The sequence below is a fragment of the Lactuca serriola genome, chromosome 4 (genome assembly GCF_051521515.1).
Source record: "Lactuca serriola cultivar US96UC23 chromosome 4, Lser_US96UC23_V15, whole genome shotgun sequence".
NCBI classification, from domain to species: Eukaryota; Viridiplantae; Streptophyta; class Magnoliopsida; order Asterales; family Asteraceae; genus Lactuca; species Lactuca serriola.
In genome coordinates, this window is record NC_136411.1 from 360,817,808 (window position 1) to 360,834,869 (window position 17,062).

Genomic DNA, 17,062 nt, shown 5'->3' on the forward strand with positions numbered 1-17,062 from the left:
ATCACATCAAAAATTCAAGGGAAAATTTATGGAAGACCTCTACTGTAATTAGAATGAAAATGTAAATTTTGATTAATTTTGGAAACTGATTGATAATATTTTTGGATTTTAGGATTTTAAAACACCTTTAAATGTATTGAAATACCCTTAATTAATATTACAAAATCTGGAAAATAATATCCAAAATTATCTTAATCACATGAGTTATAAAATTTCACCATTTCAGAAAAATGTTTGTAACTTAACAATATTAAATTTCGGCGCAATATTGGCATAACTCTATTGTAGTAGGTATACTTGTGTTAGATTTCGATTAGAGACTCACTAGTATATACCATTATTGTAGGATTCGGTAGTGGTATAAGTGGAACTTAGATCAATGCATCATTTGCATCATCTCAATGTATTGTGTGTATTCATGACTCCCCTTATTTTCGGTTTTTAAATGTTTTGGGGTGGAAAAGCATGTCATAAACTATTTATGTTCGTTGTATTTATTTTGACTGCTATGAAACTTGGTTGCTATATTTTGTATGTATATGTATGTTACTTTAATTCATGAGGACTGTATCGCAGTTAAGTCCCTGAATCATTCGACACAACTCATTAACTCTTTTGAGCCTATGGTTATTATGGATAGCACTATCAGGAGGTAGACAACTCCTCACTCGCACGATTCGTTTGAGTGCATTTTACCGTTTTATTCTCTCTGTTTGCGATACACATAGTAGTCAATAGGGCACGATTCGGTCATTACATTTGGGTTGTGAACTCATGAATGGAAACTTGATACATATATGAATCTTGTATACTTAGTTTAGCAATGAAACTTGTATACTCATTTTAGCAACGAAGCTTGTATACTCATTTTAGCAAGGAAACTTGTATACTCATTTTAGCAACGAAACTTGTCTACTCATTTTAGAAATGAACTTTATTTCCCATGAGAATATGAACGTTGCATCTCATTTGGGCAATATACTTTATCTCTCATGATGACAACGAACTTTGTTTATGCAAACTTGTTACTCATTTTTGCAATATATTTCTATTTGTGGAAACTTTATTACTCGCTTTAGCAACAATCTTCTATTCATGAAAACTTATTTACTTATTTTAAAAATGAACATTTTTTTTATGGAAACTATTATCATTATTCTGGTTATCATGATTTCAAACTATATTATGTTATAAACATGTGAGTACTCACCAACTATTTTTGTAGTTGACACTAGTTTTACATGCTTTTTCAGGAATCATCGAGTAAGTGGCACTTAGGGACACATCACTTTTAGAAGTATTCGTATGTGTTGTATTTCAATTCACATTGTAATTTCTTTTAAAGTTGTTCAAACCCATTGTAAATTTGTAATGTTTTTTAATACTATGGTTGGTGTTGTCTTTATCTTTTGCTATGAAACCCTTTGTACTGCCACGCCCTGTATTTCCGCTTTAGCGGGGTGTGACAATAAAGGTGGTTTGTGCCTGGCCTTCAGCGTAACGATGGTCCGCCCGCGCATGTTGGCCTTCCACGTAAAGCAAGACCGTCTGCAACTCACCACAAGATATGTCAACTTATATGACAAACAGGTAAACAAATACTCCAACAACACAAACTGTCTACACTAGTCTACATGTTTATGTCTAACAGTTCACTACAACATACAAATGACTTATATTGCACTCTAAACTACAACTAACATATCATATTTATGCATATTTTCTTAGACAATCATATGAAGATACCTAACCCACAACAAAAACATAATGAAATTCATGCAATGCAAAATATTCATATCTTATATGCATAATATTTCAAATAATTATCATGCAATGCAAAATATTCATATCTTATATGTATAATATTTCAAATAATTATCAGAAGTATATAAAATATTTTTTTATGTTAATAATATAATTGTTTGTCATTATTATTATTATACATAATAAAGTAAAATGTTATATGTATTATACAAATAAGCCAATATAAAATATCATTTTTGGTTATTTTACATGTATAAATAGAAATTGCCAAATATTAAAATAACTTACAACTCTTTAAATTTTTTGTATTCAATAAGTACATTCAAAAATCTATATAAAACTATGCTTTAACACTAGATAAATTAATAAACATGTTTATAAACAAAATAAAAAAAAAATATAGTTGTTTTAACTAGACAATCCCAAACACCCCTAAAAAGGAAAAGAAAAGCTAAAAATTGCATGTTTACCTCACAGATCTTCTCCCCCCTCACCTGTTCCTCATGTGTCTCCTTCATCCTCACATATTTCTTCCTTCTCTTCGGTGTTTCTTTGGAGTTTGGTACTTGTTTGTGCATATTGCTCCCATTTATTTTACTGTTGTGCAGTTGTTCGTCCACCGTAATAGTTTGTAGAGCGTTTGGATTATTTGATTTGTGTTTCTTTGGAGTTTGGCACTTGTTTTCTTCTATTATGTTGTACAACATAGATAATAAATTTGTTACTTTTGAAAGTATCTAGCTATTATCAACGACAATATGATAGATGATATGTATTTGTCTAACATAATTTTGGTTTTGTATGTTGTCTTGCATATGTAGCTAGTTTTTGTTGAGAAATAAATCAATATTGCATGACCAAAAAGACCGTGTGAATGTGAAGAAGAAGACGACGATGAGAACTGAACTCATTTCCATATGTAATAGTTGTCGTTGATTCGTTCTTCATCCTTTCGGCATCGGATCTTCTGACAGCAGTGAACTAATATTACTGCCTAACATTTATTATCGTAGATCACTAAAGCCTTGAACTAACTGTAGCATATATGCCTTCCTATTTTAATAACCTGGCACTATTAGTTAGCCAGTGATGAGAAAATGTAGTCTATTGAAAGGTCATTGTAACCTAATAGTAATACATGAGACTACGATAGGTTATTTTAAAATTTTTTGGTTATGCTAAGAAAATAATTAGAAAAGTTGATTATTTTTCGTTTTTTGTCTATAAAATATACAATTAAATTATTCTGATTCTTATTATATATTATCTGTAAGAAAATTATTATAAAATTTCCGCCGGCCAAAAATATTTGCTGTTACAAAAGAAAATTAACATGAATCGACAAAAAAAGGAAATTACTTTTAGACCAACAAAGTCGAGAGTTAATAGACATCCGCTAGCAACACAATAACAACCAGACAAAATCAGCTGTTCACTTCGGCATATCTGAAGCTCCTTTTCTGGATACAAGAGATATCCATCGTGAAGAATCAAAGGTCGGCTTAGGAGAAGCTACCCAACGATGTTATCCACGCCTATCAAAGATACAGACTCCTCTTTCATACTTCCATGCGAGACATGTCAACGTTTTACTCTTTCTGAAATTCAATCGGCAACCCAAAACTTTGACGAGGCTTTAGTAATTGGCCAGGGAGGATTCGGCAAGGTGTATAAATGTTCCAAAATCGGGTCTATAACTGAAGTTGCAGTCAAACGGTTGCACTCCATGTCCAATCAAGGAGCCAATGAATTTGAGTCGGAAGTCAAGGTCCTCTCTAAGCTCCGACATGGTAATCTCGTATCCTTAATTGGTTATTGCAAAGAAGAAAGAGAGATGATTCTCATTTATGAGTTCATACCGAATGGGACACTTGAAGATCATCTTCGCACACCTAATTTATCTTTATCCTGGTTACAAAGACTCAAGATATGTATAGGAGCAGCTCGGGGGTTAGACTACCTTCACATGGGTACATCAACTCAACATGGAGTCATACACCGCGATGTGAAGACCTCCAATATTTTGTTGGATGCAAACTTTGCAGCTAAAATTTCAGATTTCGGATTGGCAAAAGTTGGTTTAACAGATCAAACACAAACTCATGTGAGCACAGCTGTCAAAGGAACATTTGGGTATATGGATCCATGTTATTTCTACACCGGAAAATTGACAAGAAAATCCGATGTTTACGCGTTTGGGGTTGTACTCTTCGAGGTGTTGTCAGGGAGAAAAGCTGTTGATACCAGTTTTGATGAAGAGCAATGGGGTTTAGCTGCTTGGGCTCAACACCTAATCAAAGAAGGAAAGATTGATCAAATTATTGACCCGAGATTGGTTGGAAAAACTTCCAGAAAATGCTTGAAGGAGTTTGCAAGCGTAGCAGGTCGTTGTTTACACACACAACCAAAACACCGCCCTACCATGGCAGAGGTTGTGGTCAGGCTCGAGTCTATTCTTTCACAAGAAAGAGAAATCGCCAATTCGGTTGTTGATGATGAAGGATTCATTTACAAACTAAAATCTCTTTTCATTGGGAAATTAGTTGTTGCTGCAATTGGAAGCAAATCTGATTTCATTGCGCATCCTAAACCGATAGTAGCTGAAAATAATGCTGCAAAACGAAAAAATCCTTACAGAAGTTTTACAACTTTGTCATACACTGAATTGGTAAGTGCAAAAAATGGTTTTGAGGACGAGGAACATTCCCCAGATTTTAATAACTCCATTTTTAAAGGTTGGGTTGATAAAAGGACATATATGCCAAACAAAAAAGGTGCTAATGCTGCAATTGGAAGCAAATCTGATTTAGTTGCGCACCACAAACCAATAACAACTAAAGTTGATGCTGCAATAGGAAGCAATAGTACTAATCAAAGATTTAGAACTTTTACATACGCTGAATTGGCAATTGCATCAAACAATTTCAAGGACAAGGAATATTCCCCAACTTTAATGGATTTCATCTGCAAAGGTTGGGTTGATGAAAGGACGTATGCACCAACAATAAAAGGTGTTGGTTTAGCGATGTATGTTACAAAAATGGACATTCCAACACGAAAGGTACTTCCAATGTTCGAAATGATTTGGATGTGGGAGTCACTTTAAATCGCAGCCTCCTATATTTTTCATGCATTATGATATTTTCTAACTTCTTAAGTTAACAATTTGGCTGTGCAGCAGGACATCAAACTAGAAGATTTCAATCATCCAAACCTTGTAAAATTCTTGGGATATTGCTTGAGTTATCACGAACTATTTTGTGTTTACGAGGTCATTTCCGGCATAACTTTGGATAGATATCTTTACAGAGGTAAGCATACCTTCCGGTTAGTTGTAAATATCTTTCAGCCATAGCAGTTAAACCAGGTAAATTGTATCTTTTAATATTGCCGTAATCGTTACAATACATGTGTATATATTTAAGAAATACATTTACATAATCCACCCTCTAATATTATAAATATATAAATGTTCGTCTAATGTTCCCCTCAAGCTAACGTCGGGGATCGACTCTTAGCTTGAACTTTAAAAAGAGGAAACGCTGGGAAGGGAGTGGCTTAGTGAATACATCGGCTATTTGATCATGTGTAGAAATAAGTTGAACCAAAAGTTTTCCTTGTGCAGCCTTCTCTCGAACGAAGTGAAACTCAACCTCTATTTTCTTTGTCCACATATGAAAGACAAGTTTAGCAGTCAAATATGTGGTTCCCAAGTTATCGCACCATAAACTTGGAAGTTGGAACCTATTTCATTGGAACATGAAGTTCTCATAAGAGGGTTTCAAGCAAAGTTAATTAGGTAACTGTGTCAGCTAACACCTTGTATCCGGATTAAGTAGATGACCATGATACAGTCTTTTGTTTTCTAGCAGACCAGGAGACTAGGTTTGAACCAAGATACATCATAAATCCGCTGTGGATCGAGTCATCTGAGCATCCAAGCCAATCGGAGAAGGCAAGAAGGCGAGAAGGCGCTCAGGGAGTTAAACACATCATCTAACACGGAGGATGATGATCGAGAAATTAATAGGTCATGTTCAAACATACCATGTAGAAATCGCAAAATACGGAGGATGATGATTGAGAAATTAATAGTCCATGTTCAAACGTACCATGTAGAAATCACAAAATACGTTTCACCGTACACCAATGATTTATAGTAGGTGACTGCATAAATTGACAAACTTTGTTAATTGAAAAAGTAATGGCAGGTTGTGAGAACGTAACATACTGTAATGCCCCCACCATTTTTCTATATTTGATCAGATCATCAAAGGAAGCACTATCAGTAAGTGACAAAGTAGCGTTAGTGGTTCATGGTGACGGAACATGATTGGAGTGAGAGATTTTCGTTGGTCAACAACTTGTGTATGTATTTCCCTTGAGAAATAATAATGTCAGAACCTCTATGTGAAACCTTAATTCCCAAGAAATATGATAAAGGACCCATGTCTTGGACTGCAATGGATCGACTCAGACTCTGAACAATATGATCGATAGCTTTGTTGTTGTTTCCAGTGAGGATAATGTCATCAACATAAACAAGCATATACAAAAGCATACTATGAGCCGAGTAGATGTATAGTGAGGGGTTAGTTTTGGAGTCGTTGAAACCAAGCCCTTGGTGCCTGTTTCGGCCCATATAAGAACTTGTGAAGTAGACATACATGATCTGGTTTATGTGGATCAACAAACCCTTGGGGTTGTTCGAAGTACATAGTTTCCTTTAGATCTCCATGTAAGAGGGCATTTTGGACATCAAGCTATCTGAGGGACCATTGTTTAGTAACCGCGAGTGAGACAACAACTTGGATAGTTGTTGATTTTACTACTGGACTGAAGGTCTCAGTATAGTCAATTCCCCATTGCTAGTTAAAAACTTTGGCAATAAGATGCGCTTTATATCGCGGAATCGCCCCTTTTTTTCTCTTTTAATTTGATAAACACATTTGCAGTCTACTACATTGGTCTTAGGAACACGATGAATGAGGGTCGATGTGCCATTTTAGATTAATGTCGAGTATTCATCAACCATAGCTTTTCGCCGGTGTGAATCTTTGTTAGAAACGGTGAAGGTAATGAGATCTTGGATTGCTGGTTTGACGGATGTATGAAAGGATGATGGCTCTTGGATTGCTAGTTTGATGGATGTATAAAAGGATGATGGTTTGACAAAAATGGGATGGTCTTAATGGTTGTGAAGGTGGAAGGTGAGTATATGTAGATTAAGAGGGATGTAATGGTTGGCCGGGTAGGGGCTCGTGTGTCGGGTCAAGTATTGGAATTATAATTATTGAGGAATGAATGGGTTGGGTGGGGGCTATTTGAGTATGGGTGTACCGGACAAATAAGGAAGTGGTGATGTTAGGCGGTTCGGTGGAGTTGCGATGGGAATAAGTGTGAGTTGGTAAGGGGTTGGTTTGTTGTGGAGGAGTAGTGTGGAGAGGGATTTTCAGCTGCGAAGAGTTATGTGTGGAAGGAGGAATAGGTGGAAATGGAATGGTAGAATAAGAGGAGATATAAGAGTTGTTGGGTGTAATGGTTTAGGGATCGATAGATTTTGTGGGAAAGGGGAAAGAGTTTCCATTAAACCGAACGTATCAGGCAATATAAATGCATTTCATTTTTGGATCGAAACACCAGTACCTATGATGTTTTGGTGCTATAGCCAACAAAAATACAAGAAATGAATCGAAGATACATCCGATTTTTGTTTAAAAGGTTATTTAAAAGGGAGAAATGGTGGAGTTTGAATGTGAAGCCATGGGATTTATAAAATAGACTATGGTTTCAAAGGCAAAGTGCCGAAAACGCTAATGGACATGAGATTGTGTCATGAGACTGAGTTCGGTTGTAACAACATGACGATGACGTCTCTCGACGACACCATTTTGTTCATTGGTGTGAGGACAAGAGAAGTAATGAATGACACCAATTGAAGAGAAAAAATATGATAGTTTAGAAACCACCTCCCCGATTAGTTTAAACCGTTTTAATTTTGGTTAGGAATTGACGTTCATCCATGGTGACAAAACATTTAAACACATCAAACACATCAGATTTTCCTTTTTAAAGGAAACAACCACATAAATTTGGAATAATGATCAACACATAAGTATACGAAAATAAATTGAGTTTGGAGGAATTCGTAATTGAACATGAATTATAATGAAAATCAAATGTCTTATTGGAAATAACCATCAAACGAGGTACCTGATATGAGTCCCCAAACATCCGAAAACCTAAGTCTAGAACACAGGTACTTTTATAAGTAGAAGAAAATAAATTGTTTTTGGAAGATTTCCGAATTGAACATAAATTACAATGAAAATCAAATGTCTTACTGGAAATAGGTAAGAAATATTTTGAAAAAATAGTTTGAAATAACTAAGAATGTGGATCTCTCGGCCATTGATGACATGTGGTTGTAGTAGGTTAAGTTGTTGAGAATGTGACTTTTGGAAATGGTAGAGTTGTTGGAAGATTTATGGAGTAGAGTCCATCATTACTTGGACCTGTGAAGAGAGTAGTGTGAGTATTCAAGTCCTTGATAGCAAAAAAAAGAGGAGTGAAATTCAAAATATACATGATTATCAAGACAATTTTTGGATAGAAAGAAGATGTTTCTTGATTTCAGGCACATGAAGAATGTTGCTCAAGTGAAAAATTTTGCTTGGCGATTAAAAATAGGGCGGAACCAATGTGATGGATAAAGGGGGCCTTATTGTTACCAACATGTAGATTGTCATCCCTATAGTAGGATGAAACAAAAGTAAATCTTGTCATATCAGGCACAACATGGTTGTTTCAGTCTGTGTCCGTGAGACATGAAAGGGACACTTTGTTGGGCTAATAGAAGGATAATGGTGGAGAACCGGATTCCTAATGGATCGTGTAAGGTCACTTTATGAACTGATATTTCAATGTATGCTCGGTTTGCAGGAAATCCAGTCTAATGTATCCAAAAGGACACTAGTGAATCTAGGAACTGAAATAAAAACCGAATTGCTAGATGAATTCTGAGTTTGTTATAGAAAAGAGAGAGCTGAGAACAGATTAATGACGATTCAGTAGAGGAGCTGTATTTATACACCAACATAATAGTGTTTCCATCTTCTAAATTAGTTAAGCAAATCATGAATTCATGGCATAGTCAAAGGCCAACGCCAGGGGCTTTACCCTTAGACCCCACTAGGGGCGCTGCTCTTAGGACCATGCAAGGGGATGTAGCCCCTTGAGCCTTACTATTTTGTCGCACCAGCTTATAATTTGATCTTATATTTGCATGCACTCCACATTCACAAAACATATAATATTGAGTACAAATAATAAGCCCCTTAACTCACATATTAGTTCCAATTACACAAAATGCCTGCTGACACTAAAATCATCAATATTCCTCCCCCATTTTAGTGTAACCCACGAACTAAAATAAAATTATATAGACAAACCAAACCAATACATAAATAAAAATGTCGAATCAAATGATTCCCTATCTTATTATTAAGCAATTCAAATACTCGATAATCAAGGTGTTCTATGAATTGAACCCTTAAACCCAACTGAATACCTGAAAGTAAAATATATACTACTTTATTGAACTTTCTAGCAAAATACAACCTGACACTATTATAAACTTGTGTGTCCTAATCCTTTCATGATTGTATCAAGGCTAAGTCCCTAACCTCTTGAAATTCGGCTACACTTCACAATCACGTAGTTAATTCCTTTACTTCCTGTATCGACACATACATTTTACAAAAGGAATTATTAAGAAGCTAAAACTCAATCTGGTTAACTGTAGAACCAAACACATACATGGGTTGTATACTTTATGTGTTCCAATCTATAAGTGTGATCTTTCCATATTGAATTCAACTCTTAATGTTATAGTATAAGGGAATTATGTGTCTCACGATTACAAAATCAAATGGACTTTAATCCCACCCCAACAAACAAACTTATGCTCTAAGTCTCTTATCAGAGCTTTAGTCAAATGATCTAACAAATTTTGTTGCATTTTCAAAACCTCAATCGAATTCACATCATTCATGATCAGTTCTCTAATCATAATGTGTCTAATACCTAGGTGCCTGGACTTGTCATTATAAACCTGGATGTAAGCCTTAGCCAAGGTAGCTGCATTATTACAAAGAATAGAGATGGGTGTTATCAACTTTGATCACAAAGGTATCTTTTGGACTAAATTTGTTAGCCAATCTGCTTCTTTACTAGCAGAAACGCAACAAACTTGGATTCCATTATCGAGTTTGTAATGCAAGTTTGCTTCTTGGAAAGCCAGGAAATGGTGCCTCCCCAAGTAAGCATACCCAATCAATAATTAAGGAATAGTCCTCCATGTTGGTTATCCAACCTGCATCCGAATGACCTTCTAAAACTGAAGGACTTCCCAAGTAACTCAATTCATCATCAAGAGTTGCCTTCATATACTTAAACACTCTATTAACTCCTTGTCAATGTCGAGCACTAGGATTACTAGTGTACCTACTCAATTTTCACACAACAAAAGCAATGTCAGACCTAGTACTTGTCATTTCATACATGAAGCTACCAATAGTCTTAGGGTCTTCTAATTGTGAAATAGCAATTCCACTATTTGGAGAACAACTACTAAAATTGAACCGTTTGAAAATTTTCTCAACATAATGACTTTGAGTCATTACTAAGCCCTTGTTCGCCCTCCTAATCCTTATACCAAGAATAACATCAGCCTCTCCCAAGTCTTTCATGGAGAATTTATATGAAAATTTTCTTTGTTTCATCTATTTGATCTTGGTCGGTACCAAAAATTAACATGTCATCTGGATATAAGCAAAATTACTCCTACACCAGTAGCATCATTAAATCTACTATAAATACATTTCTCACATTGGCTTAGTTTGAAACAAAAGGACAAAATAACCTCATCAAACTTTTGATTCCAGTGTTTGGATGCGTGTTTCAACCGATACAAAGATTTTACCACTTTACATACCATATGCTCTTTACCAGGCATAATGAAACCTTATTTTTGTTTCATGTAAACTTCTACGTCAATTTCACCATCTAAAAAGGCTATTTAAACATATATTTGATGGATACTAAGATTGTGGATACTTGTCAAAGAAATTAACAATCTAATAGTAGAAATACATACAACCGAAACAATCGGGCTTTCTACTTGTCAATAGTCCCATTAACACTCATTTTCCGTTTGAAAACTCATTTGCAGCCAAGTGGTTTAGAGCATGGAGGCAAATCAGAAAAGACCCAAGTGTTGTTCTAGAGAATTGACGATATTTCTTCTTCAATCACTTCTTTCCAAGAGACAAAATATCGAGACTCCATTGCCTCTTGAAAACAATAAGAGTATTCGAGACCAATTTCATCCCTTGAACCTTCCACCAAATACAGTTGGAAATCGAAACTAAAATGTTTCATAATTCGGCCTATTTTGCTTCTACGAAGCTCTTGTGTTTCTGGTACAACAATGTCATCTTGACTTTTTGGATTTTGCACTTCATTAGTTCAAAAAGTCAGATCCTTAGGCCTTTGAAAAAATAAAAAATACATCTCATCAAAAATTGCATCCCGTGATTCAATAACGGTGTTAATCCATATGAATCTTTAGATTCTATTACATAGAACATATATACCTTGGAATGTTCAGCTTATCCAACGAATTTACAATCAATTCCACGTTCTCGCAAAGTTTTTCTTTTGGGCTGCGTGATTTTTACAACTTCTTGACATCTCCTATCCCGAAAATAGCACAAATTCAGCTTTTTCTTGAACCAAAGTTCATATGGGACTATTTTTTTCTTTTTATTTGGAACCCTAGCAGGCCATTTAGAATGCGTGTTTTACATTTTTCCGGATTCATGTCAAATGATGGAATTAGACCATCTTTTGACATTCATGCATCCTTCTAAAATTTACATGACCTAATCTAGCATACCAAAGCATAGAGTTATCATTTTTAGAAGAAGATGAAACAAAAGAAAAATTCATAGCAGGTAATAACTTATCAATAACATTCAAATGGAACATTCTATTATTCAGATATCACATACCAATCAACATTCCACCTCGAGATATGGTATACCTATCCGACTCATAAACTTGTTTACAACCATCAAAATTTAAAACAACTATCACTAACAAGATTATTTTGAATCTTAGGAACAAATAAAACATCGAAAAACTCTAACAATATTTCCAGAAGTAAATTCAAGATTAACAACATTGACACCACAAATAGTTTTAAAGAATCAACTCCCATGCGCAACACATATCCATCTTCAAGTAATGTTAATGTTTCAGACAACTGTTCATCCTTGCATACATGGTTTGTTGCAACAGATTCGATCCACCAAGAAACATCATCACCGTATACATAGACTGATTCAAGAATAAGTGAAACATAATAAATAAAATTTTGTTTAGAAATATCAATGTAAGTCAATTAATGACCTCCTTTAACATGGTGCTTTAAAACATTTCCACTTCTATTGGCTCCATTGTTTCCAGCATCATTGTTGCCAAGATTCACACGATAATCCACAAGGACACTTATGAATCTAGGCACAGAAACACAAACAAAATTTCCAAATGAATTCTAAGTTTGTTATAAAGGAGAGAGAGAGAGAGAGAGAGAGAGAGAGAGAGAGAGAAAGAGAGAGTACAATAATGATGACTCAATAGAGGAACCGTATTTATACTTTGATAGATTAGGATTTACGTCTATTAAATTAGTTAAACAAATCATGAATTCATGACATAATCAATGGTTTCTAAAATTGACGATATTTGTCAATCTTACCATAATTAGCCACTAAGCTGGGCCACCACTAACGACCCTGTCCCTTGGACCCCACTAACCTCCTATAATTTTGTCGCACCGGTTTATAGTTCGATCTTTTATACACATGCACTTCGCATTACACAAAATGGTTGGCGACATTAAAATCACCAACACACTTGTGAGCCATTGTGACTATGTCCACCATGACCACGGGAGTTGAACCCCCTGGTTACGGTTGTTGTTAGGTAGTCTAGATCTATTAGTCTAAAATGCCTGAGAAGTCGGTGTCGGTGTTGGTGATGTACCAAAAGTCCGTTGTAGTTGGAAACTAAGGTAGGACCTAAGTTGTTGTAAAGCTTGAACTGTATCAGCTTGAAAGGGATAATCGGGTGTTGTAGCAGCAGTGAATGATTGATCCTTGGAAACATTTGGAATTGTTTTTGTACCAAAAACTCATGATTAGCTAATAGACCAGAAGTTCTGAAAAGATAGTCGTGAATTGTCTAGAGAGGAGCCTTTGTTTGAACCCGTTGTACTCATCTCGAAGATGTGCAAAAACTAACATAACACCACCTTTCTCTGATATAGGTCGTCCAATATTAGCAAAAGCGGTAACATACTCTTCTGCTCTAGTGAGATAAGCTACAGGGTATCATTTCCCTTCATTTGTATTTTTAGGAATAGAGTTTTCAACATGAATTCTCTTGAAGAAGTATTAGGTGCGTAGGCACGTTTAAGAGCTAACCAGAGATCACGAGAAGTAGTACCTTGAACGTGTTGAACGGATGCTTCTGATATGGTTGACATGAGTAGCATACAGCCGTGGGCATCATTAGATATCCAAACTTCATGACTAGGATTTGTTTTGTAAGTGGTTGGTTCACCTTATTTTCTAGGTGATGTGATTAGCGGTATTAGGCACAGGATGGTGCTATCAACATATCTAAATAAATTGTTTGTGACAAGAAAAGGTTGTAGCATAGCCTTCCAATATCCATAGTTTGTAGGAGACAATGAAAACCCTATTTTGTGTGAGTTGTGTGAAGTTTTCATTGTAGAAGTAAAGGAGATGAGTTGGGCTGCCATGCATGTCGACTGCTGCAATCGATTTGGATGAAGAAATCAATAAGGGGAGGGGTCGATGATTGAGAATCGACAAGGATCAGAAGTGGCGGTAGTTTGAGACTAGGGTTATTTTTTTCTTTCTAGCTCTAATACCAAGTTACTGGGTAAATTATATCTTGTATTATTGACCTAATCGTTACAATACATGTGTATATAAATAAGAAATACATTTACATAATAAACCCTCTAATAATAAATATATAAACATCTATCTAATATAGCCTTGCATAACACGCATGCTTTGAGCGGTTGGTATGCTATAAATGGAAAATTGCTAAGAATAGCAACTTACTTTACTCTCTCTACCTTACTTTCTTAGAGTCTTACCAATAATAGCAACGTTCATACATTTCTTTACCAATAATAGCAACCTACTTTATTTTTAACCTATTATAACAATGTACTTACATTTTTCTACCAATATGAGCATCGTACTTTATTTCATACATATTGCAATTTGTGGTAAATTGTAAATGTGTTGCTATTAAGAGCACATAATTGTTTGTACGTTGCTATTATTTGTAAAGTGAATATTAGTATATTACTATTATGTGATACATATCGCTATTATTGGTTAAAAAACAAAATGTAAGTACATTTTTGTTATTGGTAAATTAAACTAAATATATTCTATTATGTGTGAAAAATAAAGTAATACAGTAGTAAAAATGAGTACAATCTCCCTTAACTTATATGCAAGATTGAAAATTGCATTTCCCTTTCTTATGTTACTTTATATGCAGAGTCAGGTACTTCACTTTCTTGGGTTGCAAGATTAAAAATAGCAAAAGGAGCAGCCGAAGGCTTGGCCTATTTACATAAAAGGAACCAGCCAGCGTATAGCCAATTTAAGACCAATCTTATATTGGTGGATAAGGTAAGTTACACTCTCATTAACGTTTTTTAACATCAATTTTAGTTTATCTTTTCATATGATTATATATTTCATACTTATTTTCAGGATTTTAATGCTTGGCTTTCAGATTTTGCTTTTGTTACTCACACCTTCCCATTAGATGCATATTTTTATGCAGCCCCTGAGTCTTTTTGTCACCAAGTAGACACATTTGATGGCCTTCACCCACTGCGGCTGCCTGAAGATGGTATCTTCTTCTTTCTAAGTGAAATATTTTGCATGTCTAAAAATAATATTGCAACAATTTGTTTACCATGCACTTATAACTTACCCCAACACAGCTAAAAGCCTTTGGTTTGATGTAATGGAATAACCAAAGTATTGGAATAAGCAAGGAAATGGATTGGATCATTACATTCCACAACATGTTTAGTACCCGTACAAATGGATGAATTTTATACAAATTTTCTATTGTATATATAAATTAAATACGAGGTATAGTTTTTACAGTATTTTATATATAATTTCTCTAAATAAATATAGAATTTATTATTTATAATACTAAAAGACTAAACATAATAGAAGCTCACCAAAACCGAAATGCGATTATAATAGAAAATATCAAAATATATAATTATAGTTATTTTTCAAAAATAAAATCATATTTAATTAAAATCTTGGAATTCTGAAAAGATTTGTCATTAAAAATTTATAAATAAGGATTGTTTATATTATAATTTTTCATTCCACTCCATTATAGAATGAAAAAAAGCAAATAAATAAAACAATCTCATGTCTATCGAATGTAAATCAACTAAATGGATGGAATTGAATTCCTTAAGGAATATAATGCTCTATCGGGCAATCCTAACATCTTTCCTTTTCTAACCAAGGAAACAAACAATTCCACTCCTTCTCTGATTCCAAAATACCAAACACATGTGTTAATGGCTGACCAATCAAACATCACTTTGACAGGTTTTTCAATTAAGAGTGAGATCTATGCTTTTGGAGTGGTACTGTTGGAAATACTAACAGGATTGAAGGTGTATGATAGGAGAAGACCCCTTGGAAAGCAAAACCTGGTGGAATGGGCTCTTCCATTGCTAGCAGATGAGGTTAATTTGAGTATGATCATGGACCCACGACTTCAAAATATTGATTATGCTCCAAAGGAAGCTTTTAAGTTCGCTCAACTTATTTCAAACTGTCTTCAAGCAAAACACGACAAACGCCCATCAATGAAATACATAGCGCAGGGCTTGCATCATTGCTATCAAAATGAAATCAAAAACAAGTTTCACTCTTAACACTCAAACATAATAGGTTGTATGTAAATAGACATGTAAATCGGCTGAATAAACAAGTAGGGATGATAGTAATGAATGAATGCTTGATCAATTTGTAGAATGTCTAAATAAAGTTAATATGTTGTTGAGATTTTTGGGATACTTATCGGTACTCATGTTCAAAGTTAACAAGAATTAAGTAACTGGTTAGTAGATCATGTGGGACTACATTGAGTAAAGCATGTTGTATTTCCACATTCCAACCTTTTAGATCGAAGTCGTCTAACAAAGTCTTAGAATTTATTTGTTAAATTGTTTTTCAGAACATCAGCATTTTATAAAGTTAACAAACTGGCTAGACTAAACAAAATAACATAACAGTAACAACAGCAAGGATGGGATTTTGAAGCCGCCTGACCGAGTTCACTTTGACCTTCCTACACATATTGTTAACCTAGATAAACTGACAAACTACAGAGTAATAATTTTGTAAAACAAATCAGCTCCTTTAGATATAACTTTGAAACAAAGCACCATTTCAAAATAACCATAAACTCCACCAAGCAGTATAAAAAGTGGCTTCGAGAAACTCCTTCAATAACTTCTGGCTATGCAACAAAGGGAACCAACACAACAATCAACCTACTACCCAAATATGTGTTTGTTTATGACAATATTTGGCTACAAAGGCGCAAACACAATGGAACGGAAGCAATAATAACAAAAATAGTAACTTATAACTTAAAAGATGGATCTCTTGGTCAACCAATCAATGCAACAAATAAATCAACTAAAGAGGAGGAATCTGGTGGTTGGTTGATTCCATGTCCAACAAACGATTTAAGCAATAACATGGCTCTTCTCATCCTTGTAGTTGCTTTTCACATCCTTTTTATGCTTTTTATTCATATTTTGAAATCTGGTTACGACCATGAAAACATGAAACAACTTTTTATGAGAAGAGTGGACCACGCCCAATAACAAGGAACATCAAAGGAAGGTCGACTAGAGGGAGAGCACAAATGGAAGGCTAGGTTTCTCTCGTTTGGTGATAAACGGCAGAGAGATGATTATATTGTAGAATAATATCTCGTGTGTATATTTTATAGAATTAGGATCAATTAGTATCTCTTATTTTAGTTTGTATATATTTAGTTTCCAGATTTCTCATATTCTCCCCTGTATATATTTATATTGCTCGATTGAATGAAGAGATATACAACT

General features: G+C 34.7%; 1 protein-coding gene across 1 annotated transcript; it reads left to right on the forward strand.

Annotated features, from left to right (window-relative positions):
• Positions 1-3,200: 3,200 nt before the first annotated feature.
• Positions 3,201-15,915, forward strand: LOC145100744 (uncharacterized). The gene is made up of 5 exons (XM_079037893.1): positions 3,201-4,825; positions 4,943-5,075; positions 14,437-14,570; positions 14,655-14,796; positions 15,528-15,915. Exons 1-5 carry the CDS (start codon positions 3,287-3,289, stop codon positions 15,857-15,859), a joined length of 2,280 nt encoding a protein of 759 aa, XP_078894019.1. The 5' UTR covers positions 3,201-3,286; the 3' UTR covers positions 15,860-15,915.
• The last annotated feature ends 1,147 nt before the right edge of the window (positions 15,916-17,062 follow it).

Bases quoted from the DNA above. Each gene is read 5' to 3' on its own strand.
- LOC145100744 (XM_079037893.1), top strand. From the start codon at position 3,287: ATGTTATCCACGCCTATCAAAGATACAGACTCCTCTTTCATACTTCCA. The intron at 14,571-14,654 runs GTAAGTTACACT...ACTTATTTTCAG, and splicing joins ATCTTATATTGGTGGATAAG to GATTTTAATGCTTGGCTTTC. The intron at 14,797-15,527 runs GTATCTTCTTCT...TCACTTTGACAG, and splicing joins ACTGCGGCTGCCTGAAGATG to GTTTTTCAATTAAGAGTGAG.